Source organism: Rhinolophus sinicus, chromosome 14 (genome assembly GCF_057876585.1).
Source record: "Rhinolophus sinicus isolate RSI-liver-muscle chromosome 14, RSI-T2T, whole genome shotgun sequence".
Taxonomy (NCBI): Eukaryota; Metazoa; Chordata; class Mammalia; order Chiroptera; family Rhinolophidae; genus Rhinolophus; species Rhinolophus sinicus.
This window is the reverse complement of record NC_142514.1, coordinates 174861703-174887603: the sequence shown is the minus strand read 5'-3', so window position 1 is coordinate 174887603 and position 25901 is coordinate 174861703. Positions and strand designations below refer to the sequence as shown.

The following is a 25901-nucleotide window of genomic DNA, read 5'->3' as shown; positions in this document are numbered from 1 at the left end:
TTCTTTGCTTCGATTCTAATTGACTATATTTAAATAATAATATATATCTTGGCTACCATTCTACTTAGAATTTTATATGATGACTTTCCTGGGAAGGCTGAGCTGTTTATGGATATTATCTCTGTTAGCTCTCCTGTAATTCTTTTTAAAAAAATTATTGAAGTAAGAGTCACATAACACAGAATTAACCATTTTAGAGTGAACAATTCACAGAGTTGTGCAACTGCCATCTCTAGCTAATTCCAAAATGTTTCCATTACTCAAAAGTAAACCCCCTTTCTAATTAAGCAGTTTCTTTTCATTCCCCATTTCTACCAGCCCCCTGGAAACCATTAATCTGCATTCTGTTTTTATGAATTGATCTATTCTGGATATTTCATATAATGGAATCATACATAATGTGTAACCTTTTGTGTATGTATATATCATAAATTATTTATCCATCATTCAGCCATTAAACACTTGGACTGTTTCCACCTTTTGAATATCATCAGTTGTCCTCCTGTAAACATGCATGTACGTGGACTTGTTTTCAGTTGTGGGTGTGTATACTTATGAGTGGAATCGCAGGGCCATAGAGTGTGTGTGAGTGATTTCAGAGTTGTTGGCTGGGCTTAGATTGGGATTGAGAATCTCTTTCCTGTATGTTTAATTTTTTGAGGAACTGAGTTCTCCTAACATTCTGTTTTTATTATTTGCATTTTACTGATGAGATAATTGAGGTACAACATCTGCATCATTTTAACTTCCTATCATCTTCAGAGCAAGTGGTGGAACTGGGAATTTAAGACTCTTAATCATGTTCTTTGTCTAAGGTGACCCATTTAAAGCCATGTTGCATTTACATGAGGCTGTTTGAAATGGGCTTGCTATATTTTATAATCTCTTGAAGGGATATTGTTCAGGTGGTGTTAAGCAGATGTTCTCTTTCCATAGAGGACAAGACAAGAGGGAATATGTTTTAATTGCAACAGAAGGGATATAGATTACAAATCAGAAAGAACTTCCTGACTACAAGATACTGGAATGTTACCAGGGGAGCTTGTGAAATGTCTTCCCCACAGACTTAGTGACTATCTTTCTAGGATGATTTAGATTTGGGCTTGTTCAGAAATGAGGGAGATGGCTTGCTGAGGTCCCTGGTAACCCCAGAACATAGTTTGATGAATAATCAAAACAATATTTCTGGCATTTTCATGAGTATATTTTCATTTTCCTTACGAAGAAATAATAGAGAGTAGGTGAATTGTTCAAGGTCTTCCGGTAAAGTAGAAGATTAGCATTCTAAATCTTGGGATGTGTTCTTTATCGTAAGTGAGTCTTCATGGCTGTATGGTGTGTTATTGTTGTGATTTTCTTCCTAAACCGTGGGGCCCAAAGCCAACATCTGTGGCTCCACAGAGTATGTGATTTGAGAGTTGTTGGCTGGGCTTAGATTTGGACTGAGAGTCTCTTTCCTATAAAAATTGATTTGGTCTCCTGTTATACATGTAGAAAAGGGAACACGTTATCAATAACTGACTAAGGCCGTAGATTCTTGATGGCTAGTTTAGCAAGGGTCAGGTTAAAATTGCTTAGGTGAAGGTGCACATGCCATAAATGTATTTTTGGTTCGTGGTGCCTGGAGAAATAGAAGCCCAGAAGATGGGCAAACAAACATTATTAGATTCTGTTGTAGAATGCGATCATAAAATTACTCATTAAATTCAACATTAAGTTGCAAGTTTAAATGCTTTGCTCAGAAGATGCCAAAGTTAAGGTGCTCAGAACAACATTAGCTCATTCATCTGACACTTCGGGTCTACGTGAAGGTACCTCATAAGGGGTACCTTGTCTCTTATCAGAATTGTGCTTTGGGGTCTGTGGGCCATTGATTGGGAAGCTAAGCTGGGTGGGGGTATTATCATCGGTACCTTTAATGACGGATTTATTAGGTTTGTTCATTTTAGTTGAACCATGGGCGTATTTACTTATTCATGTCCCTGCTACTGAAAATATCATCAGATATATGTATTGAAATTTCTTGAATTGGCAACAGCTGTTATCTGAAGGATAAAAGCGAGGAGAGCCAACTTTTGAATATTTATTTGCGCTGGGAATTTTATGTGTGTTCCTCCATGTAATAGTCATTACAAAACTATAAAGTGGATGGTGGTATCTTTACTGTAAAGAAAAAAAGCTTCCCTTTTTCTTGCCAAAGGTTATATAAATGGTGAATGGCAAAGCTGAGTTGGAAAAGGCAGGGTCTTCTGTTTTAAGCTAGTGCTTTTGTCAAACTGTGTTCTTTGAAGGTGCTGGGGGGTGGCTGCGAGAGTCAGGCAGGGCTTTGGTTCTACCACTCTGCTTAAACCAGAGCAGCTCAACTTTGTTCTGTTACGTGTTTTAGTGTTTTCACATAGAAGATTTCGTTTGGAAAAAGGATTTACTTCTTAAAGAAGAAAGAAAGAAAGTAAACCTGGAAGACCACTGAGGAATCCGGAAAGAAAATTGGCTAAATTACATAACTGCCAGTCATGAAATTATGTCAAAGTTTGAAGTGACGATGTCACAGCCACATGTGCAGTGCAGTTATTCTGTCCTTAGGGAGTAAAAGATAGTGGGGAAGGAGCATGATGAACTCTAAGAGTTGGATTTCTAGCCCTGCCCCTGGGTACCGTGTTTCCCCGAAAATAAGACCAGGTCTTATACTGTATTTCCCCCAAAATAAGACTGGATCTTGTATTAATTTTTGCTCCAAAAGATGCATTAGGGCATATTTTCAGGGGATGTCTTATTTTTTCATGTACAACAATCTACATTTATTCCATTACAGTCATGTCATCTTCTTCTGGAACATTGTCATAACACTAAATGCGTCTGTCTGGCTGATGATCGTAACTGGGGCTTATTTTTAGGGTAGATCTTATTTTCGGGGTAGGTCTTATTTTCGAGGAAACACGGTAGCTGTGGGATTTGGGGAAACTTTAAACCTGGGATGGACAAGTACACAATGGAGTGATAATAACACCTATCTTTCGAGAGCAGTAAGGATCAGAAAGAACATGAAAAGTGCCTGGCTCATAGTAGATACCCCAAAAGACTAGCTGTTGCTAAGACGGTGATGTTGATGGCAGGTTTTTGGAGTGTATTGACATTTCTCGAGTCGCTCCCAAATGCCTGAAGAGCTACCGCCATGTCCAAGATAGGCAGTCCTTTACCTCTGTGTGTACCCGTGACGGGCGCTGTGCATGTTTGCTTCTGATAAAGTTATCTCTTTAAACTGCAGTTTCAAGTTAGTCTTTAAATTGAGCATGATTATTTATGGATGCGTAATGTCATTGATGAAATGAGAAAACTTGAATTTCATGAAGTTCATTTTCATTGGACTTAAAAGAAAGAAGCAGTTGTGGGAAGAAGCCCATACAGTGAGTTGAGAGATTTGGGCTTTTGTCTCAGAGCTACACTTAGTGAGTCTTGTAACAATGACAAGTGAATTTGACTTTTTAAGATCTTACGTTCAAAATGAGGTCGAAGTCACTTATAATTCTGTACACCATGATTTGGCCAGAAAGGTTAAAGATACTTTATTTTCATTGCCAAAATTTAAAAAAATCACAACATTATTTTTGGAGAAGGAGCCTAGTGGTGATTTGAGCTGACTAGCTTCTGTTCACACTTACTGAGCATGTGTGCAGTGTTTTGTGTAGAAGGCACTGCAGACCTTTTGCCCAGGGCTCAAGAAGGGAATCTGTGACTTGTAGAATATCAGAGCAGAATTGAAACTGAAAACAATTGTAAGGGGAAGCTAATGTGAGAGATTATCATTTGCTTTTGGGAGGATGGCTGGATTCTTTAAATGCGTAGCACTTTGTACTTCCTGGGGGGTGACAGTGGCTACATTACAGTATGGTAGTTACAGTAACAGTGTGTGGCCGTTGCAGTCTCCCCACTAGACTGAAAGCTCTTTGAGGTTGCAGGCTTTTTCTGTTTCGTTTGTGTGTTGTTTTTTTCATCTCTTTGTCCCTGTCACCTACAGTAGGGCCTGGCATAGAGTATAGTCTCCCCCAAAATATGCTATTAATAAATGGGAAAAAAAAGTTGAATCAAAGTCAGCAGACATATTTAGAAAATGGCTTCTACCTAAATCCACGTGTTAAATTTATTGAATCTCTTCTGTTGTTGGCATCTGATCATGTAGAAAAACCTGAGCAAGTGGAAAAGGCACTAGTTTTATAGCTTTGCCTGCCAACATTACCACTTTCTGGCTGTTTGATCATGGGCAAGTAATTTCACACGGAGCCAGGTTTGTTTGTAAAATGGGAGTAAGGTAGGAGGGAGCTTTAGCATTGATAGTGACAGTAGCTATTATTACAAATGGATGTTTAAAAAATTACCAATAATACCATTTGCACTTCTGCTTAAAGGAGGAATGTATTTTTGCTGAAGTTTGTTTGCTATGGCTTGCGTACGTGGGGGCATTATCCCCTCTGGCAATTTTCTGCTGAAAACTCATTTAGCATTTCTTCCTCTGTGGGCCTACAGGACAGTCCATGGAAGAGTCATAGAGGGGGGTAGGATCCTAGAATAGCTGCTGAAGACCTTGTTTTTTTGCAGCTCTCTTTAGAATGTTACTTCTATGTTATACTCTCTTACTCACTGAATGTGGCTGATTCAGCTTTTGTACCTTACATGGTAAACATTTGTCCCAGTCAGAAAATATTCTACGCCTGCCATCCTGCTGGGTGCTGAAAGATTTTATTTTATTTTTCAGCTCTCTCTGATATAGTGATAATAGGTGAAGAAGGTAGGCTGCAGGGTAATGTGTATATATGATCCCATTTTGATACAGAAAACAAAAACTTACATGCATGCATGTTTGTATGAGCAGTGAGTTCGTATGTATATCTCAAGAGGGTGGGAATGGGGCAAGGATTGGAAGGGAGATTGACCAGACTGCCTTACTTGTTATAAGGAGCACATGTTACCTTTTTTTAAATTAAACTTTTGATTTTGAGATAATTGTAGATTTACATGTAGTTCCCATGAAATAATATGTAGAGAGATCCTGTGTGCCCTGTCGTTCCCGTTTCCCCCAGTGGTAACACTGTACACATCCATAGCACTGGACCACAACGAGGATATCGCCACTGACACAGTCAAGATACAAGTCAGGATCCAGAGCGTCACCGCAAGGACCTCTCTCCTGGTGCCGTTTTATATAGACACTCCCACCCCAAGTCATAATGAGCCGACACAGCAGTGGATAAATTTTCAATAAAGCTTTGGGCAGAGAATCAAGGGGAAACACCCACAGGGAACGTGGCTTATCTCCCACTCCCCCAGTCATAGCTGTAATCTCTGGCAACCACTGCCATGTTTCCCGAAAAATAAGACCTAACCAGAAAATAAGGCCTAGCAGATTTTTCAGGACGATATCCCCTGAGCATAAGCCCTAATACGTCTTTTGGAGCAAAACTTAATATAAGACCCTGTCTTATTTTCGGGGAAGCATGGTAATCTGTCTCTCTGTTATTCCAAGAATGTTATGTAAATACGTAGAATCATATAGTGCGTAATCTTTTGGATTGGCCTTTTTCATTCAGGATAATTCCTTGGAGAGTCATCCAAGTCGCACATATCAATAGTTCCCTTTTTTTTTAAATTTTAAAAGATGTTTCAATTACAGTTGATATTCAATAATAGTTCCTTTCTTTTTAATTGCTGAGTAGTATTCCATGTATCACATGTGGTTTGGATGTGCCACAGTTTAATCATTGAAGAACATCTGAGTTTTTTTCATTCTTGGCTATTATGAATAAAGCTGCTGTGAACATTTGTATACATATTTTTGTGTGCATGTAAGTTTAAAAATTTCTCTGGGATAAATGCTCAAAAGTGCAATTGCTGGATCATATGGTTTGTATTGCTTTAAATAATAATAAAAAAGAGTAATTATATGGTTTGTTTTGAAAGTTCTCAAATCCTACATTCTTGGTGTGCACTCTTGGTAACTTGTTAACCTTGATTTCTGGTGCTTTGCTCTAGCATCAAAGCAATAATGATGTATAGTTTTCCTTGTCTCTTTCATCTGATGAGCTGTGTGTATATTACAGATATTAATTAACAAACTTAACTAGGAGGCAAGTGATGGTTAACTATGGTGAAGTTAGCTCCTTTGTAGATAGGTAGGTTGAGGCATGGATGTCATGGAATTTGCCTGAGGGTATAGCATGAGTCACTCAGATTCTTTTGGGTTTATTCATTCTCCTTCTCTCTGTCTCCTGAACCAACTCTTTATAATTATGACCTTCTAGGTGTGAAGATGCGAAAAGGGTTTTTTCTGTATCTGAGGTTTAATGCCTGTTTTATAGAAGCAGTGGGTATAGTGGTTAGAGCATGCATTTTGGCAACTGATTTGAATCTTCTATGAGGGCAAATAATTTAATCTCTCTAAGCCTCAGTTTTGTGATTTGTGAAGTGGGGTAATGATAGTACCTATCGTCATAGTGTCATGATGAAAAATAAATAAGATATTGTGTGAAAAAGTGCTTAGTACTGCCAGGTGTGGAGCAAATGTTCAATGAATACTAGATAAAAACACTGCTTTAAATATGTGTTATAGTCTGTCCTGGTCTTTATCAGTTGGTGGATAATTGGATAAATAATTGGAATTTTTCTGCCATGTACTTACAAGGTTTTAAGATTGCTATTATTTTTGAGATAAGGATACTTTCTTTGAGTGCTGTTTCAAATTTAGTCTTACATGTAATTATTTAAATATAGGAAGTAATGTTGGATTATATTTATTGTAGTATTAGTTTGCATGAAAATATTTTAAAGTTTCTCCTGTGTTGTTCATATTTTCTGAGGCTCATATTCATAGAAAAATAGGAAGTGATTCTAAACTATTGGTTTCCTCTTTTTAATCAGCTCCCCCCAAAAGCATTATTTTCCGTATTTTCTTTCTAGCAGTTATCAGTACTTGAAAGTATCAATTTTTAGTCAGGTAAATAATCACGTAAGTTTCTTGAGGGCAGGCGCGTTCTTCCCTGCAGGACCCTTAGTGTCTGCAATCATGCTGAGTACACAGATGTTCAGTAAACACTTGCTGGCTGTCTATTGCTGCTTTTGCATACTTCCCCTCTCCTTAAGTGGGGCGGGGGTGAGGAAATGGAATTCAGCGTCTAGTCAGAACTTAAACGGCTGGGTTCTTCAATCCAGTGTCTTATTTTGATTGGCTGAGAAATGTGATTGGCAAGGTGGAGGGGCATCTGGACCTTTTGCATAAGAGCTCTGCATTTAATAATTTGACTTCTTTCCCTGAAGCCTTGAGGGAAATTTTTCCTTTCCCTATTCTAGTCAGCCAAGAAGCTGACCTGGGCTGACTCTACCATTGGAGAACACAGCACACAGTATCTGCGGAGCCAAGGACTGGTCGTCAAGCTCCGAGACTATCTGAAGGCAAAGCCTGAATTCAAATCCTGCTCGGGCGACTGACTCATCTTGAGAACCTAGACGAGTTTCTTAACCTCCTCCAGGTTTCGTTATTTGTCTGGTGAGTAATCTCATCTGTCCGGGGCTTGTGAGTGCCTGGTTAATGTTCTCCAAGCTTTTTACAGCCCTGTTGCTGTGGCTCCTGGGGTTTCCAAGAACTGTTGGGAACAGTGTGGTGCTCCAGGGAGGAGAGTTGGACTCTCTTTTTCCCAGACTGTGTAGAAAACAGAAAGATGTGATCCTTCGTGATTTGGCTCTACTTCAGCCTCCCAGTACTGTTGGTGGATGAAAGGTAACGTTTGTTGCAGAAGTCATTAGGCCTGTTTGCCTGAGGCAGTTGGGGTCAGTTCCCACTTCTGGGGTTAAACTGTTTTCGCCTCTGAGATTTCTTCCATCAAAAGCTACCCTTTTCCTTTGCTTGCTAATAGAAAATCTCTTGCCATTTTTGTGCACCTAAGGGTAGCCTTCCTGGTCTTGGTTTTGTTAGTAGCTTGGGACTCAGAACTGGAGCTTCATTTTCTTCTGTGTTCAGTGGTTTCCTCCTCGTTCTTCCTTGAGTTTTCAGGGCTTCTTGTGTTCTCCATGCACGGTTTCCCCCAGAATAGTGTGCAGGTAAAACGTCATTTCTTTTTCTTCATCCTCCTGAGGTAAGTGGGAGTAAGGAAGACTGTCTGTCTCAGATTTGGGACTTAGGGCTTTCTATTTCTAGATTTGATCCCACTTTGTTTTTGAACACGAACTTCCCTGTGTTTTGGATATTAGGTTATATCATGGTGAGTTACTTTAGGAAGGCCTAGTGAGCAAAATCTGGAGCAGAAAAGCTGGTGCTCTTTCCTCCCCTTTATAATAACAGTAATTGGAGTTTATTTAGTTTAGTATCGTCAAAGCATTTTGTAAAGTTGTTAGCCTGTTTGTCACATACCCTGTAGAAGTCTGCCTTACTTGGAGTTTATACCGGGGGTGCCAAAAAATAATACAAGATGACATGTATTCATGTTTTGTTATCGGTACATATTGAGTATTACAATTTTAATACAGTTTTTCCTTTCTTAAAATGTGTATCCATTATTTTTGCATTCTCTGTGTGTACAAACATTGGAGGTGGCAGTGGATATAAGAACAAAGAGGTTACATTATTTACTTATCTCTTGGTAAATTTGGTCTGACAATCTTTGTACCAGGTACATGATTCATTATCATCTCTTAGCCTGACGTTCTAGATAGAGACCGGTTGTATTTTAGAGTATTTGTAATTCTGAACATAATGCAGTAGAGATGCAGGTTCTGTTTATAAGCATTTTCTTTCTTTCTTTTTTTTTTTAAAAGATTTTATTGGGAAAGGGGAACAGGACTTTATTGGGGAACAGTGTGCACTTCCAGGACTTTTCTCCAAGTCAAGTTGTTGTCCTTTCAATCTTAGTTGTGGAGGGTTCTGTTCAGCTTCAAGTTGTTGTTCTTTCAGTCTTAGTTGTGGAGGGCGCAGCTCAGCTCCAGGTCCAGTTGCCGTTGCTAGTTGCAGGGGGCACAGCCCACCATCCCTTGCGGGAGTCGAACCCGCAACCTTGTGGTTGAGAGGATGCGCTTCAACCAACTGAGCCATCTGGGAGCTCAGCGGCAGCTCAGCTCAAGGTGCCGTGTTCAATTTTAGTTGCAGGGGGCGCTGCCCACCATCCCTTGCGGGAGTCGAGGAATTGAACTGGCAACCTTGTGGTTGAGAGCCCGCGCTCCAACCAACAACTGAGCCATCCCGGAGGCAGCTCAGCTCAAGGTGCCATGTTCATTCTTAGTTGCAGGGGGCAGAGCCCACCATCCCTTGCGGGACTTGAGGAAATTGAACTGGCAACCTTGTGGTTGAGAGCCCACTGGCCCATGTGGGAATCGAACCGGCAGCCTTCGGAGTTAGGAGCACAGAGCTCTAACCACCTGAGACACCGGGCCGGCCCTATAAGCATTTTATTTCTGGGCCTTGGCTTCTTATACAGGGACTGTGTATAATTTTGATTGTACTGGTTTTGATTCTATCCAATTATTTGCTTTCGATCTGTCAGGTGATTAATTAGAGATACTCTCTGGTTCTGCGTCATAGCCACTGTAGATTCCTTTGTGCTCTCTCAGAACTGTAGGTGCCATACTTCTTTATGCAAACTCCCATTTATTGTGTACTCAGGTTACTGTTGCTTCCTAAATTGGCTTTTACTTCGAAAAGTAATGCTCCTGCCTTGAATTTTTGGCAGCCCATTTCTTCTAAGATATTCCGAGGACATTATTCCTTTAAGATAGAAAGAGGGTATTATTTTCAGTTCATACATGGAGGAAAACTTGAAATTCAGCAAGAGTGTGATTTGTCCAAGATTATGTAATGACTCAGTGGTGAAAATCAGTCATTGAAGCTTCTTTTTAGTCTTATCTTCACCCATTAAATCACATCACATTTATATCTGCATTCTCAAGCTGGAAAAATGTAATATCCCATATTCCTACCCTGGCTCTGGCAATATATCTACTACCTCTGTACTTTGTTCTAAATTTGCTGTGTTTCAAATATGAGGATAAGAAAGTCTTGCTGCCATCCCCGAGGTAGGTATTTTTTCAGGTTTTTTCCTCCCTCGTAGTGGTGGCGATGGATTTGCCGTGCGCGCACGGTTGCCTGGCCTCGTGATTAACGACATGTGCATAATGAAATGACGTTAGGATTAGGTTGGCAGTGGTACATTGTTCTCGTTTTAGAGATTTTTGACTTGCGGAAACTGAATTTATAACCTTGAACTCATTAACACCACCCCATAACGGACCACATTTTTTTTCCTTTCTAGATGTATGAGACTTTGGGGTTTCTTTTGCATTTTCCTTATAACTGATATAAGTACATATTCTGTTTATTTATTCTGTGCTAGGTGTTGTGCTAGGTACTGGGCCTCTGACAGACATGGTTTTTGCCCTCGTAGAGCTTATAGTTTAATGAGGAAGAAAGAGTCCTAAGAAGGAATTTCACTGTATGAAAACTGCCTCTAATGTGTGCTTTTTCCAGTACCGCCAAGCATTTCTTCAGCACATTCTGTCTGGGTGTCCTCCAGTTTCACTCAGTTCTGACACTACGTACACCTGGAGATAGCGTCAGATCCCACAGGTTAAAGGGCTCAGTCCCACAGAGCTGCGCCCCCCTCAACTTCAGAGGCCAATGGCAAGTTCAAGTTGTCACCTGTGCCCTGATTGACCCAAGATAGATGGGAGGTTCCCATGACTCCCTCCTTGGGTTCGATTAATTTGCTAGAGCAGATCACAACTCAAACATTTACTTCCGATTTCCAGTTTATTGTAAAGGACCCAGGTGAGCAGCCAGATAAAGAGGTACATGGGGCAAGATCCAGAAGGGTCCCAGGCACCGGAGCTTCTGTCCCCATGGGAGTGGGGTGGGTACATCACCCTCCTGGGTTGAGGATGTGTTTACCAGCCTGGAAAGCTCATCAAATCTTGTGGTTCCAGAGTTTTTAGAGCTTAATCTGTAGGCCTCCTCCCACAGTCTCCCCTTCCCAGAGGTCAGTGGCTGGGACTGAGAGTTCCAACCCTCAAATGTCTTGCTCCTGGTGACCAGTTCCATCCTGAGGCTCTCTAGGGGCACCACCCAAAGTCACCTCATTGGTATGAAGTCAGAGAAGGCTTGTAAAGAACGACCAAAGACACGCCCATACTCAGGAAATTCCAAGGGTTTCAAGAGCTCTGTGCCTGGAACGGGGAAGAAGACCAAATATGCTTTTCTTCTTCTAAATCACTGAATCACACCACCTCAAAGTTTGTGGCCCAAACAGTAAAGATTTATTATTTCTCACAATCTTGAATTCCAGGGTTAGGAGTTTGGACAGGGCTCGTCAGGATGGTTCTTCTGCCCTGTTGCATGAGTTGGGATTACTCATTAGTCCGGTGGCTGAGCTGGTTTAGAGGGTTCCATCGGCATCTTGATAGTCTTCCCTGTGGCCTCTCTCTCTCCAAGTGGTGTCTTGTATCCAGGGCCTCTCTGCCTGGTTGCTCTCTCCAGCAGGACATCCTGAATTTGTTTTCAGCTTGGTGGTTGGCTTCCACAAGTGAAAATGGAAGCTGGCCAGGCCTAGAACCTGCACATCATAGCTTCTGCCACATTCTGTGGTCAAAACAAGTCACAACGTCAGCCCAGATTCAAGGGAAGAGAAATATGTTCTCAACTCATGATGGGTGGAGCAGCATGGGTGTAGGTAGGGTAGGAAGGAATTGATGGCTACTGTCTTTGGAGAGAATCCAGCACAAGCAGGTAAACTAAGTTAGTTATAGAGACTCCTGATTGGGGACCAAGTCTGGCCATGGGGGGACGTCTCTACCAGTTGTATCTGCCATGTGGACGAGAAAGGGTCGGCATGCGACTACACGTAAAGACTCTTCTTTTCTCAGGTGTGTTTCATTTTTAACTAAAGGGTGTGCCCAGGTTTGACATAGTATCACAATCACATCCTCTGTTAGTTATACTTGCCCCCGTCCTCCGTTTGGTGCTTTATCAAATGTAGAGTGATTTCTGGTCGAAGGTTTTGAAGGCCCTTTTTCTCTCAAAAACTATGTAAATGAATTGCAGTAAAGAAGGGAGTGAACATTTTTTTCATTTTTCCTCAGCATCTTTTTTTAATTTCTTTACCTTCAAGGAAATGAACATTAAAAATATAAAGCAAGCAGATTTCCAGTTGTTATTGTAAGGCAGTGAACATTGATTGAGGAACTAATACATGTGAGACCAGTATACGAAGCAGGAGAGAAGCAGTCTAGGAGGTTTTATTTCTGGTCTTGGGGAGTCTTCTGTAGTAATTAAGTATCAAGACTCGGGAGCCGGACTGCCTGAGTTTGAATCCTGAAACTACCACTGACAGTGTGGCTTGTTCTCTTGGGATCTCTTGTACCTTTTGGGTGACTGAGGATTGTAAATGAGTTGCTCTACGTAAAGTGCTAAGAACAGTGCCTGGGACACGAGAAGCATATGAAAGTGTCAGTTATTATTGTTTTAACCATTACCATGTGGTTTTATTTTATTGTTTTTAAGTTAACAATAGTAAGATCTTTTATACAAAGTGATTTGGAGACTGCTGCAGTGGACAGCTTCCTTTTGCCTAGAAGACTTTGTATTACATTTAATCTGAGTGTTGACAGGATTTTGTGCCCTAAAATTTATTTTTCTTACTGCCGTTTCAATTTTAATTCTTCATTAGAGAATGAAATTGTTATGCTAATACAGTGTTGGGATTAATCAACAATGATCCTTTAATCCTTGTGGTAACCTGGTCATGTCCATACGGTCAGTACAGTAGTCCCCTGTTACCCGCACTGTTGCCTTCTGTGCTTTCAGTTACCCATGGGCAACTGCAGTCCAAAAATATTAAATGGAAAATTCCACCTGACTTCATCTCACCACGTAGGCCCTGTGTAATCTCGCCAGGTAGGCGTCATGGCCTCTCTCATCATCACAAGACGTGTGAGCACAGTTCAGTAAGGTATTTTGAGAGAGAGACCACATTCATGTAACTGTTCTTACAGTGTATTGTTATAATTCTGTCATTAGTTATTGTTGTTAGTCTCTTGCTGCGCCTAATTTATAAATTAAACTTGATCATAGGTATGTAGGTATAGGAAGAAAAACATATATAGGGTTCGGGACTTTTCCTGGTTTCAGGCATCCCTGGGGGGTCTTGAAACATATCCCTTGCAGATAGGGGAAACGACTGTCATCACATTTTATAAATGAGGAAACTCAAGTACAGGAGATTAAGTAACTATTCCAGGAAACCAAGACACCTTCAGGTACCAGGAAAATGACAGAGCTGGGATTCATTCGGGCAGTCTGATTTAGGGCCCATATACCACTATACTACCTCTTATTTAGAAATTATGGATAAGAAATAAAATAAAAACTACTTAAAATTTCTCAATCTAGATGTAAGCATACAGTTAGCACTTTGGCACATCCTAGGATATACTTTAGTAGCGTGTTCACAGTAGAGACACAATCCAGGCAATAGTTGAAGTTTTTCTGCTTCCAAGTGTGTGTGCCTTCAGAATGTTAGCTGTTTACAGTTCTAGATTTGTGATGCTTCGCCCCAAACGCCCTGCCCCTCTCTAAGTTTATTCCGGTCTACAGGAGTCGGACAGGAGCTGTATGGAGGCAGGTATGATTGGGCTCTGGTGCTCATATTTTGGACTTGGATCCCATATCGTGTCGTGTGAAGTGTCCTGACAATGCCTGTAGAAAGTCCTGTTAATGAAAACAAAGCTGCCAGCTGTAGAACACCCTGTGTGTTTTCATCCATGTGCATTGCTAAAGAGTACTGGCCCACTTTTAGGCCTCTAGTGAAAGGCCTGACATTTTGTAGTTAATTTTCCAGTTGTTGGGGAACTTAACGCAAGTGATCCTAGATTTAGTATTAAAAGATTTTTCTTTTTTCGAGTTAACCTTGGGTCGAATCCTGTATGTTATGGAGTGTAGCTGATTTGACCCTGGTTTTGCCCACATGGGCACAGCGAGGTGGGGAGATGCAGTTCCTCAGGCCTGTGAGGCAGTTGGATGCCGTTTGAAGTCCCTTCCAGGTCTAATAAGCGACACCCCTCAAATGCTGTTGGAAGGGAGGATTTGGAGTCTTAGTTATTAGCCAGGTTGCAAATACAGCTCTAAGTTGTTGGTTGTTTTTAAATTCACTTTACTTATGTACAGGTAGCCCGCAGCTCACAAATACACTTTATTTTCCTGAGTACTTTTACTTCGTTGTCTGGTAACAGCCTTGGAAATGTTTCTTAGAAATCTGCCAGTCTTAGGAATTGTGGCATCTGGGGTCTCCGGGTGTTAGTTGTCCAAACAGTGAGGGAAACCACAGTGTGAAGCCCACGGAGGACTGACGCCTAATGGCGACATTAACAGCACCAGTGGTAATGCTCTACCACTCTTGTTCTTGGGCCTCGCAAAACCGATGGAACAGACACTTGGACTCCTGTTTTACATAGGGGGAAACTGAGTCTCAGAGAGGTTAAGTAACTTGCCCAAAGTCATATAGCTAGCAGGTGGAGCAAAACTGCTGGCATAAGATGATACGTTTTCAAGGGGAACCTGTAAGTCCAACGTTTGGTTCCCACTGGGCTGTGGCGTACTCTCTAGGTGATTTTTATTAGTAGTTGTTAAATATAATGATGTCCTAGAATTAAGCAGAGAAAATCGTTAAAGGTGGTTTATGTTCCCATCTTTTTAGAGTGATGGTCATGTTATAGGGGGTGGCGTGGAAATGGGTAGAATCTCGGCATTTGTGTTCTTTGTGCATGTGTCCCAGTTGTGGCCTTTCAGTTCTACTTCCATGAGGCATTTCGTGATGAGAATTGCTTCTGGGGGCTGTGTGATGGCATCACAAAGACTATTCTTGGCACCTTTTGTCTCAGTCTGGTTTAAGGGACAGATTGGGAGACTTGTTTCTTCCTCCTTTTTGAAAAGAAGAATGAAAAACACACTTCACTGGCACTTCCTCCTCAGTGCCAGGCCTGTCTGACTTCACTTGATTTAGCGCCTTTTGTTCTTTGCAGAGAACCGAGTACAATCTCTCCTCAGGTTGCTGTGAGGCGTTTAGCAGAAGTCCCTTATCCTTTTAAAGAAACAGCAAATATTTTTCTTCAGACAAAAGAAAAACTGCAATTGTTTGTCCCTTTGACTTCTTGCCACCAGTCAGACTTTCTTTTGTTTGAACTTGCAGTGTGTTTGGGTCCCTGGGAATCAATAGACAAGCTCTTTGGTGACCCTGAGCTTTGCTTCTTTAGTTTTCTTGGTAACTGGTATTTATAGCAGCTCTTTCCTCCTCCTTCTGATTCCTGAACGATCTTCAGGTTGCATCACAGTTTTCTGAATCATATGATGTTTGTGACCTATATTTTCTTCTTCCTCTTGAATTACACGAGGTCAGAAAGTCAGACTTTTTTTTTTTAAGGATTATCCTGCTGCTGTTTTCACCACGTATTATAAGAATATAAATGGTTTAAATGTATTTCTCTGAAAGTACTTTTATGTTGCACTGTTAGGAGAAGGGACCCTCAAAACTGTTTCTCCTGAAATTCTCTATATTAGGTAAAAGAATTTTAGGCTCAAAAAAAATTACAGACTAAGTAAAGGGTTAAGGTGAACTAATGGGAACTGTATTTATGCACTGTTCTGGTTAGTCATTATTCAGCTGTGTGGCAATTTAACTTCCAGACTTTCGGTCCTAAACCATGAGTTGTCAGGGTCACCAAGGAGATTATTTCCTTCCAGTTAGTTCATCCTTAGTTTATTCAGGAGGTTGGCTTGCAGCATGTTGACATTTTCGGTGTGTACATATTTATATCGTGCACTGTTGAGGGATGAAGCCATACCAGGAGGCTGGAGTTTGTTCGTTTGTCACTCCTTAGGGAACCGTGTGCTGTACGTGACTAGGAGCTTGCAGTTGTGTCTTTCTGTAGAATCTTTCTGACTTTACATTTTAATATTCTAGGGAGAAAGCTCCTTTCAGCACAGGCTGTACATATTATTCCTTCTGTCTGTATTAGATTGCATTTAGTTGCATACTTTTTAGATTGCAGCCTTTCATGAAATGTAAAGAGCCAATTTGTTGTTTGACTTTTTACAACAAGCATTTATTACTTAAATTTAAAAAGTGAAAAGAACCCTGCCTTTTCTAATTACTAAATCACCTACAGTCTCACCACCCAAAGAAAACCATGGTTAGTATTTTTTATATTTCTTTTGTATCATTATTCTCCCAGATCTTTTTTTAAAACAAAATTGGAATCATACTTTGTATATAATTTTGTATTCTGCTTATTTCACTTAACATGCATTTTTCACATCATTACTTTAAAAATACAATGTTAATAGGTAATACATTTCAAAAATAAAAATGACATAAAACAAAGACAGAAGTCTTGCTTTCCTCTTTGTCTTCATTCACCTGTCCATTCAGTCCCTAATAAGTGACTGTTCATTTCTCCTCTTATTCAAAAGGTAGCTTTACTATATATTTTGTTCTGTACCTTGCTTTTTCCCCTTCTTAACAATGTATCTTGGGGATCTCTTGTTGTCAGTACCCAGAGAATCTTGCTTACATAGATTAGTCGTCAGTCCCCTTTAAATAGATAGAGTTGTCCCCAGTTTTTGCTATTACAAATAATTATGACAGAAGTAGTAATTACCCTACAGCATTTACCCTGCTTCAGTTATTAATGGAAAGTTCTTTCCAGAAGAATGTCAGCTAGTAAATGTAGAAATCATTATGAAATTAGAAAATCAACATCTTTCAGTGCCCCAAATGAAGCAATTGAAGAAAGAAGCACCGGTGACTGCTAAACCATTAAGCAAAAGGTTGAGGAGGAACAGGATACTCACGTGGTGCAGAATGTTAGCCATGGACTGCTAACTGTAAAGAGGGAAATAATAGACTTCCATAAAGAGAGCTCTTCCTGGCTGTTACACGCTTAGCCGAATGATCGTGTTTTGCCAGGCGATCCCAGAAGTTGCCAAGTCCCGCAAAGTGGGGCCGCCTGAGAATGTGCCACCTGATGTTCTGCATCACAAGGTGCATGGAGAGCATCACCTCTCGTTAGACCTACCCGTCTGTTTACAGGAAACACAAGGGACAGAGAGGCGAGCTAAATGGCACTGTGAAGAAACAAGTAGGCAGAACTAGAATGTGAGATACTCTGCAGGTCAGTTGTCCTGGGCTTTTTAAAAAGCTTGTGTTGTAAATAAATAAATAAACAAAACCAACCAAAACAAAACTTGGAGGCCACTCCAGAATAAAAAAGACTAAAGAGACGTAACATCCAAATTCATTGCTTGAGCTTGACTGAGTTCCGGGAATTTTTGTTTTTAAAGCCAACTATTAAAGACGTTTTTTTTGACAGTTGCGGCAATTTGAGGACTGAGTATTAGCTGATAATAGGTGTGGTAATGGTATTGTGCTTATGAAGCCAAATATCCTTATTCCTAGGAGATACATAGTGGGGTCTGTAGGGCTAGAGTGTCTTGATGCCTCCTGAAATGGTTCAGAAAAAAATAAAACAACCCATATATAGCCATATCTCTATTCATGGAGGTAAAGCACATTTGACAAAATATTAACAATTCTTGAGTCTGAGTGGTGAATAGGGTGTTTCTTCTGCTGTTTTTAAAACTGTTCTGTAAATTTGAAATTTTTGATAATAGAGTTGAAGGAACAGTGCTGCAATGAATAACGTTTCCATAACGTATTCTTTTGAAATGCCATTTTATTGGGCTGAATACTCTGTTCTATAGGGGAGTCACAAGTCTTTCATAGTTTCACATGTATATATTTTGCTGCTAGTTCATATTTTAGTAGAATTTTTGTTTATTTTGTGATAATTTTATCACAAAAGGCTTGTGGTGGATGAGATTTTTTTTTTTTTTCTCTTTCCTCCTCTGCTCTGAAACTTTAGTGGAGAAGAGAAAAAGGGAGTGAGAAAGGTACCCCAAAGTAGTCCTTATGCACCTGCTTTCAGGTAGGAGATAGAATGGAAGCTGCTATATAAGAACCATCCCTGAAGTAAAAGTCTTTTAAAATTGGTTACCTGCCCTGTGGTTTGGAGGCTGCCCAAGTGATGTGGGGTACCAGCAACTAGCGAAGCAGCATGGCATAGAAAGGGGGGACTGGTGTTGTGTTGTGTTTTTGATAGGTTTTTAGACCTTTTTGTTAGTAGCAAAACTTCTTCCTGCCTGATAATGACAGAATAACTACTTTAGAGAATGATCTATTCTTTAGATCTGAAGCTGAGCTATGGAGGATATGAGAGGAATTTGATGAAATATTATTTGAAGAAAAGTCTTGGGAGGAGAGTCTTTTCTGAGAAAGTGTCATTAAATATGGAAAGAATACTTTCTCCTCTTTGAAAGGAGAGTCCCCTCTAGACTCGCATTTGCAGTGGGAAGCTTCTCTGATTGCGGAATACATGTTTTTTGACATTACTGTCTATACCTTAGATTTCCATGAAGACAACTTGCAAGGACCTGAATGGCCTCATTTTAGCTGCTTTAGAGTGCAGAGCGACTGCTTGCTCCTTCTCTTCCTGTGCCTGGTGTGCCAGTGGCTGCTGAGCGCCATGAAGGTTGTTCCAGAGAAGAATGCTGTCAGGATACTCTGGGGGCGAGAACGGGGCACGCAGGCCTTTGGAGCGCAGCGGCTTCTGCAGGAGCTGGTGGAAGATAAAACCCGGTGGATGAAATGGGAGGGCAAGGTAAGAAAAATGGCATAGCGTTTGTAGGGGTGACAGTAGAATGGGGCCTTAGACTGGGTTGATGGCATAGAATTGGGGTATAACATTCTGTGTAGGAGAATTGACGTACGAGCTAACTTAGGGAGTTGTTATTATTTACAAGTTGGGAAGAATTTATGGGCTACAAATATCTTTTTACTTTAGAGTTAGACATTTTTCCTAAAGGTAATTTGATTTATCTCTCTCAGTGTGTAGCTTGATCATTATGTCCAGTTTTTAAGCTGACACTGTGAATACCGGTCCAGAATGGTTCATGTGCTTTTGAGATAGAGTGGGCCATAGTTTATAAATAATGTATTTTAACTTTTTTGTCTGTTTGTTTCCCAGAGAGTAGAACTGCCGGATAGTCCACGTTCTACCTTCTTACTGGCCTTCAGCCCAGACAGGTACCTAATACTTATCTCTAACTGAACCTAAGACATGTGACAGCATAGCTTTCTGTGTATTTGGCCTAGCTTGATCTTCCAAGTCAAACCCCTAAAGGCTCTTTGAAACACTGTAAGAACAGAGCTTTGGCAATGTATCAGAAAGGGAAATAAAGTAGATGACCAGTGCTAACCATAAAAGCATAAAGGGAATAAGCAAAGGAAATATGAACATCGAGGATCAAAACTTGGAAAGTTTCTCAATAACCATCCTTTGCCTGTGCGCTACAAGCCACCAATGGTATGATAGAAAAACTATTCTCTGGAGGGGATATGTGTCATTAGGCGACAGTGTGGAGAATCCAAAAGCTTTTAAAGAGCAGAATATTTCTGTTGTTTGTAGTGCCCAAGGTGTAGTTGTTTTCATTCTTGGATGGGGATAGCACCAATTTTCTGTGTTGTCCAAAGCTGATAAAAATGTGTTACCCTCCCACGTGCTTCACATTCACTTCCTACTCTGATTCCCTAGGACCCTGTTGGCCTCCACCCATGTGAACCATAATATATATATTACGGAGGTGAAGACTGGCAAGTGTGTTCATTCTCTGATCGGACACCGTCGCACTCCATGGTGTGTCACTTTTCATCCCACCATCTCAGGCCTTATTGCTTCAGGATGCCTAGATGGGGAGGTTAGGATTTGGGATTTACACGTAAGTATTTTCTTTGTATTCTACACGCAGTCTTGTTTACCATTGGGTTCTTAAGTCTGGAGGAGAGACTAGCCAGGTCCTTAGGACTATGTATGAGGCAGTGGTAGTTGCTGCCCACGTAATTGATGGGCAGCCTCACCCCGAGTCCTCCGTTCTCTAATGAACGCCCCGTGTGACTGTTCTTCCGTCTGCCTACTGTGGCGGAGGACAGGAGGCTCTAAGTTCCTGATGGATTTTTGTTGTCTTAGAGCAAGGCTTGTACTGTACTCGGTCACGGTTGTCAAAGCAGAGTGCTCCTTGCCCTGGGGACTGGCCAGTGGGTTGTGTGCACCACGTCGTGTGCCAGGATCCAGGCTTCAGAAACAGGAGCAGCGCTGATGCTCATTGCTTGTGAATTGTGGCTGACTCAGAGAACCGAGCTGACAGTGACGTTTTCCTGATAAATTGGTGATACTGCCCAATCACTGGTTTGCTACAGTGTTTTACAGGGGATGTATTTAAAGTAGGCGCTACAGTAGTCGTTTTACCTTAAAGGGACCTTTCTTGAAATTGACATCCCATTTTGGTGGCAGCTTATAACCTGAGACTGTTTGGGATTTGGCTCATTCGTAGGGTGGCAGTGAAAGTTGGTTCACAGACAGCAACAATGCCATTGCATCTCTGGCTTTCCACCCTACGGCCCAGCTCCTACTGATTGCCACTGCCAACGAGATCCACTTCTGGGACTGGAGTCGACGGGAACCCTTTGCTGTGGTGAAGACAGCTAGTGAGATGGAACGGGTCCGGTGAGTACTGTTCCCACGAGTGACGGCTGGCATAGGATCAACATGGCAGAGCATTTATACTCGCTGTCACCTTGGGACAGATCGTTCTCCCTGCTCGGGGCAGGTTGTTATCCTGATAGCTCCTCCTTTTTAAGCAGCTGGCCAGTCAGTTGGAAAGCAGTTCATTTTGTTCATTTTAGTGGATCATCATTGGCCTCCTCTTCCAGTCTCTGTGGACTGGACTCATTAGAACCCTTTTGAGGTTCGGAGCTATCTGGGTTTGGGGTAGGGCCCTTTTTTTGGGAAAGCGAAAGGTGTTCAGGTTGTGGATAGCTTGAGGAGTAATTGTTCATCCCTGGTTTTCTGTGTTTATCAAACTTTAAGACGTACCGTGTTTCCCCGAAAATAAGACCCAGCTGGACAATCAGCCCTAATGCATCTTTTGAAGCAAAAATTAATATAAGACCCGGTCTTATATTATATATCATATTATATTAATTATATATATTATATTATTTTATACCCAGTTGTATATTATAGTAAAATAAGACTGGGTCTTATATTAATTTTTGCTCCAAAAGGTGCATTAAAGATGATTATTCAGCTAGGCCTTATTTTCGGGGAAACACGGTAAGTATGCTTCAAATGTGCCCATTGATATTTGTTTAGCTCTCAAGATCAAAACACACATTGCTTGAATTAAAGTTGATGCATTGTTTTCTTTTGGTTCTCTTGGTATTGCAGTTGGGTATAAGCTAATTTTCTAGTCTCAGCTCTGTTACTTGATGCTGAGACTGTTTATTATCACCAGAACTCATGCCTCTTGACAGTGTAGCTGCTGTGTGAGGGAAGAACTGAACTTGCAGCCCAGTATGGGAGCAGTCTATGCTTTACTGTTATGATGAGCTGTGAGATACGAGCAAGTGTGTTTAATGTAGCTGCTTCCTGGGATGGAAGCCTAGGTGTTGTTTTGAAATTATTTTTGTGATACACATTCCCTTATTCTGGAAAGTGTGAGGAGGTAACAAGTATTGAGCCTTATTACTTTAATCTGTTTGAAAGTTTTGGAAGTCTCTACCATGAAGTGGATACCTGGGTAATCCCAAGTTACCAGTAATGATTGCTATCAATTTGAACACAGGTTTCCTCTTGTCAGTTAACATAATGTCTCTCTGTGTGTCTCTTTCTTCTTCTGTTTTCAGTTTGGTGAGATTCGATCCTCTTGGACACTACTTACTCACAGCCATTGTTAACCCTTCTAATCAGCAGGTAAGTTAGTCAGTAGTTCCAACTCCATCTCAACTGTGTGTTCTTTTCTAAACTACTGCTTTGATTTTGATTATATTGGACTTCACTTTTCAGTGCCCAAGTGTTTCTTTGCAGTCAAGATTCAAAAGTAGCTTCAGGCTGTGTATTCAAAGTTACAGCCACAGTCTTGCCAGGGGAATCAGTTCGGAAGCCCCCGAGTGATTGCCCCATTAGAAGTAACCAGGCAGGGGTGGGTGCTTGTCATTCATGGGCCTCTGGCTGGTTCACGTCTCGCTTCCCCTCACTGCCTCTGTTTCATGGAGATGCCTTTTGTAAGAGAATTGGTTCTCCAATGTACTCACTCACAACTGTGGTTAATGGGAGTGAATAATTTATTGCCATATGATGATTCTGAATCTGCAGCCAGTCAGGGCTCGGTGCTTCAGGGGTAGAGGTGTAGCCTAGCTATGAAAGTTGTTTTCCTTGGGTGATTATCAGTAGTTTCTCTTGATTTACCTGGAGGTTCTGCCTAACTGCCTGGCTCTCCCCCTGCCCCACCTTGGTCCACGTTGCAGGGTGATGATGAACCAGAGATCCCCATAGACGGAACTGAATTATCCCACTACCGTCAGCGTGCCCTCCTGCAATCACAGCCAGTTCGCCGGACGCCTCTCCTCCACAATTTCCTGCACATGCTGTCCTCCCGCTCCTCTGGCATCCAGGTGGGAGAGCAAAGCACAGTGCAAGATTCTGCTACCCCCTCACCCCCACCGCCTCCCCCTCAACCCTCCACGGAACGCCCCAGGACTTCCGCTTACATCAGGCTCCGACAGCGGGTCAGTTACCCCACAGCTGAGTGCTGCCAGCACCTCGGGATCCTGTGCCTTTGCAGCCGCTGCTCTGGCACTCGAGTTCCTTCCCTCTTGCCACACCAGGACAGTGTCCCCCCTGCTTCTGCCAGGGCTACTACCCCTTCCTTTTCTTTTGTGCAGACCGAGCCCTTCCACCCCCCGGAGCAGGCCTCATCAGCGCAGCAGGACCAGGGCCTCCTGAACCGGCCGTCTGCCTTCAGTACAGTCCAGAGCAGCACTGCCGGCAACACGCTCCGCAACCTCAGCCTGGGGCCCACTCGCCGCTCTCTGGGAGGCCCGTTGTCTAGCCACCCTTCTCGGTATCACCGAGAAATAGCTCCCGGGCTGACGGGGTCTGAGTGGACCCGGACGGTGCTCAGTCTGAACTCCCGCTCTGAGGCGGACTCCATGCCCCCTCCCAGGACCAGTGCCTCTTCGGTGAGTTTGCTGTCTGTGCTGAGACAGCAGGAAGGTGGCTCTCAAGCATCTGTGTACACTTCAGCCACAGAAGGGAGGGGTTTTCCAGCTCCAGGGCTGGCCGCTGAGTCAGATGGAGGGAACGGCTCCAGCCAGAACAACTCAGGCAGCATTCGCCATGAGCTTCAGTGTGACCTGAGACGCTTCTTTTTGGAGTATGACCGGCTTCAGGAGCTGGACCAGAGCCTGAACGGGGAAGCCCCCCAGACCCAACAGGCCCAGGAAATGCTCAACAATAACATTGAATCTGAGAGGCCAGGCCCCTCCCACCAACCCACCCCACACAGCAGTGAGAACAACTCTAACCTGTCCCGGGGCCACCTGAATCGCTGCCGTGCTTGCCACAACCTCCTCACCTTCAACAACGATACCCTGCGCTGGGAAAGAACCACACCTAACTACTCCTCTGGCGAGGCCAGCTCCTCCTGGCAGGTCCCCAGTACCTTTGAGGGCTTGCCATCGAGTGGCAGCCAGTTGCCACCTCTCGAGCGGACTGAGGGCCAGTCGCCTAGCTCCAGCAGGCTGGAGTTGAGCAGCTCTGCTAGTCCGCAGGAGGAGAGGACTGTGGGGGTGGCCTTCAACCAGGAGACAGGCCACTGGGAAAGGATTTACACCCCGTCCAGCAGATCTGGGAGTGTCTCACAGGAGGCCTTGCACCAGGACATGCCTGAGGAAAGCTCTGAGGAAGACTCACTCAGGAGGTAAGCAGCTGCTTTCCTGTCTGCTCTTGATCCCTCACTTTTCTCCTTATATCTCTTCCTTCAGGCCTGTAGATGTTGTGGCTGGATCTGGAGTGTCTGGGACCCACGCATTTGGTTCGGCTCTCCCTAGCTTCCATTGCCTCTTCTTGGAAAATCTTGCTGCAGTGGCAGCCAGAGGATAGGGCCTAGCGATGTGAGTCAGTTGGCTCTGCTGGCTCCTTCTCTGCTTAAGCTCCTGTGACCTTCAGCCTTGCAGGAGAGAGTAGACTAAGTTAGAGAGGGGTGAGGAGGTAGAACCGCTGACTTCCTTTGCCCTGCTTGTGACCTCCTTGAAGGATTGTATGTTCAGGACTAGTTATTGTGAAATAAGAAAATGTCCCAGGGTGCCTAGAAATTAGTAGTAAAAGAGAACCCTGCTTGGGACAGATTAGTGTATTGGCTCTTTTTGTGTCGCTTTGTGTTCACCTCTTAAATCTTACCTTTCGGAACATTGCAACTTGACAAAGAAAAAAAAGAAAATAATATACACATACGTGTCAAGGAAAGTTCATATTTTTTTAGAGAGATATACATTTTGGACAGCAAGTTAGTTGCTTACTTTTGGAGTAGATCTTCTGGATGGACATTCACCTCGGGGTGGGGAAGAAGAATTCATAGAAGGAAGGCCTCTTCATACTTGGCGTTCCAGGCGACTCTTTCATGGAAGAAACAGAGTGGGTGTCGCCAGTCGCCCACCACATGTTCCATGTATGGCTGTGTGCGCATCTATATTTATTAGGGACTTCTTTCTGTAATTCTGTAAAGGTCAAATCTAGCGTAATCACCAACTCCCAGAATATGCTTGTTGGATCCAAACAGCATATTGCTCTGCCTTATATCCTGTGTTGAAGCAACTGCAATTTCTTTGACATAAGCTTCTAGCAAGGGAGGGAATGTGGATTTTGCACATAATGTACTTGTTATTTTGGGAGGATGCTTTAGAAAGTTATCCAGTTAATAAGTATTTGTTGAGTGGTTACAATTGTGCCAGAACTGTGCTAGGTACTGCGGGGAGCAGCAAAGGAGTAAATACCTGGCCTTTGCCCACGGGGTGTACACAGTGTTATTGTAGAAGCAAGACTTACTTATGTAGATGCCTGACTGCTTCATTGTGTGGTACTGAGATTAAATGTATAATTTCGGATAAAGGGAAGTATCATCAAAGAAGGCTTTACAAAATCAAGTCTTGAAAGATGGGTGGGTTTAGAGAGGGAAAGAGCTATTTCCTTTGGGGGAATAGCACGTACTAAGGGAGGAAAGGGCATGGTGTGTGCAAGATAGTAAGTAGGTGGTTACTAAGGGCAGTTGCCAAGGTGAACAGAGGGAAACTTGGTTGGATGTGAAAGATAAAGCAATAGAGGTTGTTACTAGACCAGTTTTGAATTCACATCTAAATTCCTGGCGTTGGAATATTTTGCCCTACATCTGGAGCCTGGGATTTTGTTCTTCCTCATTGTCAGGAGAGGTGAGAAGGTAGCAAGTACAGTGCCTGACATATAATAGACATTCTAGAAGTTTATTAAAGACAGCCATAAAAGGACTGTCTTCAATTACTGCTCTAACAGCCTATCAGTACCTGATTCCTTAGCACCAGTGGGCTTCTGCTCAGCCTTTGTCCATCCTGTTCTAGCAGGACCGCTTCATTGTTCTGAGTAATGCCCGAGTCATTTGAAGTACACTCTGCCATTTGATAATAGAGATACCAACTGCTGAGGGCCTACTATGTGTTAGGTACTGTGTTATTGCTTTGCATTAATTATTTCTAATTCCCACAACATCTCTGTGCAAGGCAGGTATTAAGTTTCCCATCTTGCAGTTGAAGAAGGGGAGGCTTGGGGACGTCCAGTATCTTGTTAAAGGTCCCATAGTAGGTCAGCGAGTGGGGATTTGAACTCGTCTGCATGACTAAAGATTTTTCCAAGCTGTCTTCCATGGTATATTCCTAACGAGATAACCTCATTTTTAG

General features: G+C 42.3%; 1 protein-coding gene across 10 annotated transcripts in view; it reads left to right on the top strand.

Moving 5' to 3' along the window:
- The window catches only part of AMBRA1 (autophagy and beclin 1 regulator 1), a 156158-nt gene that overhangs the window by 8028 nt on the left and 122229 nt on the right, over positions 1 to 25901 (top strand). For 4 of the 10 annotated variants that reach the window (XR_016018366.1, XM_088789564.1, XM_074336303.2 and 1 more), the window contains exons 1-7: positions 7394 to 7534; positions 18485 to 18738; positions 19105 to 19163; positions 19672 to 19855; positions 20468 to 20640; positions 21822 to 21888; positions 22443 to 23896. Coding sequence is in view for 9 of the 10 variants with exons in the window: in XM_088789564.1 (XP_088645690.1) it covers positions 18604 to 18738; positions 19105 to 19163; positions 19672 to 19855; positions 20468 to 20640; positions 21822 to 21888; positions 22443 to 23896 (2072 nt within the window). In the remaining variant the exon portion in view is untranslated. Of the gene's footprint in view, positions 1 to 7338; positions 7535 to 18484; positions 18739 to 19104; positions 19164 to 19671; positions 19856 to 20467; positions 20641 to 21821; positions 21889 to 22442; positions 23897 to 25901 lie in introns of those variants that run through there. The other 6 variants (XM_074336308.2, XM_074336309.2, XM_019743637.3 and 3 more) reach the window with 4 other exon arrangements.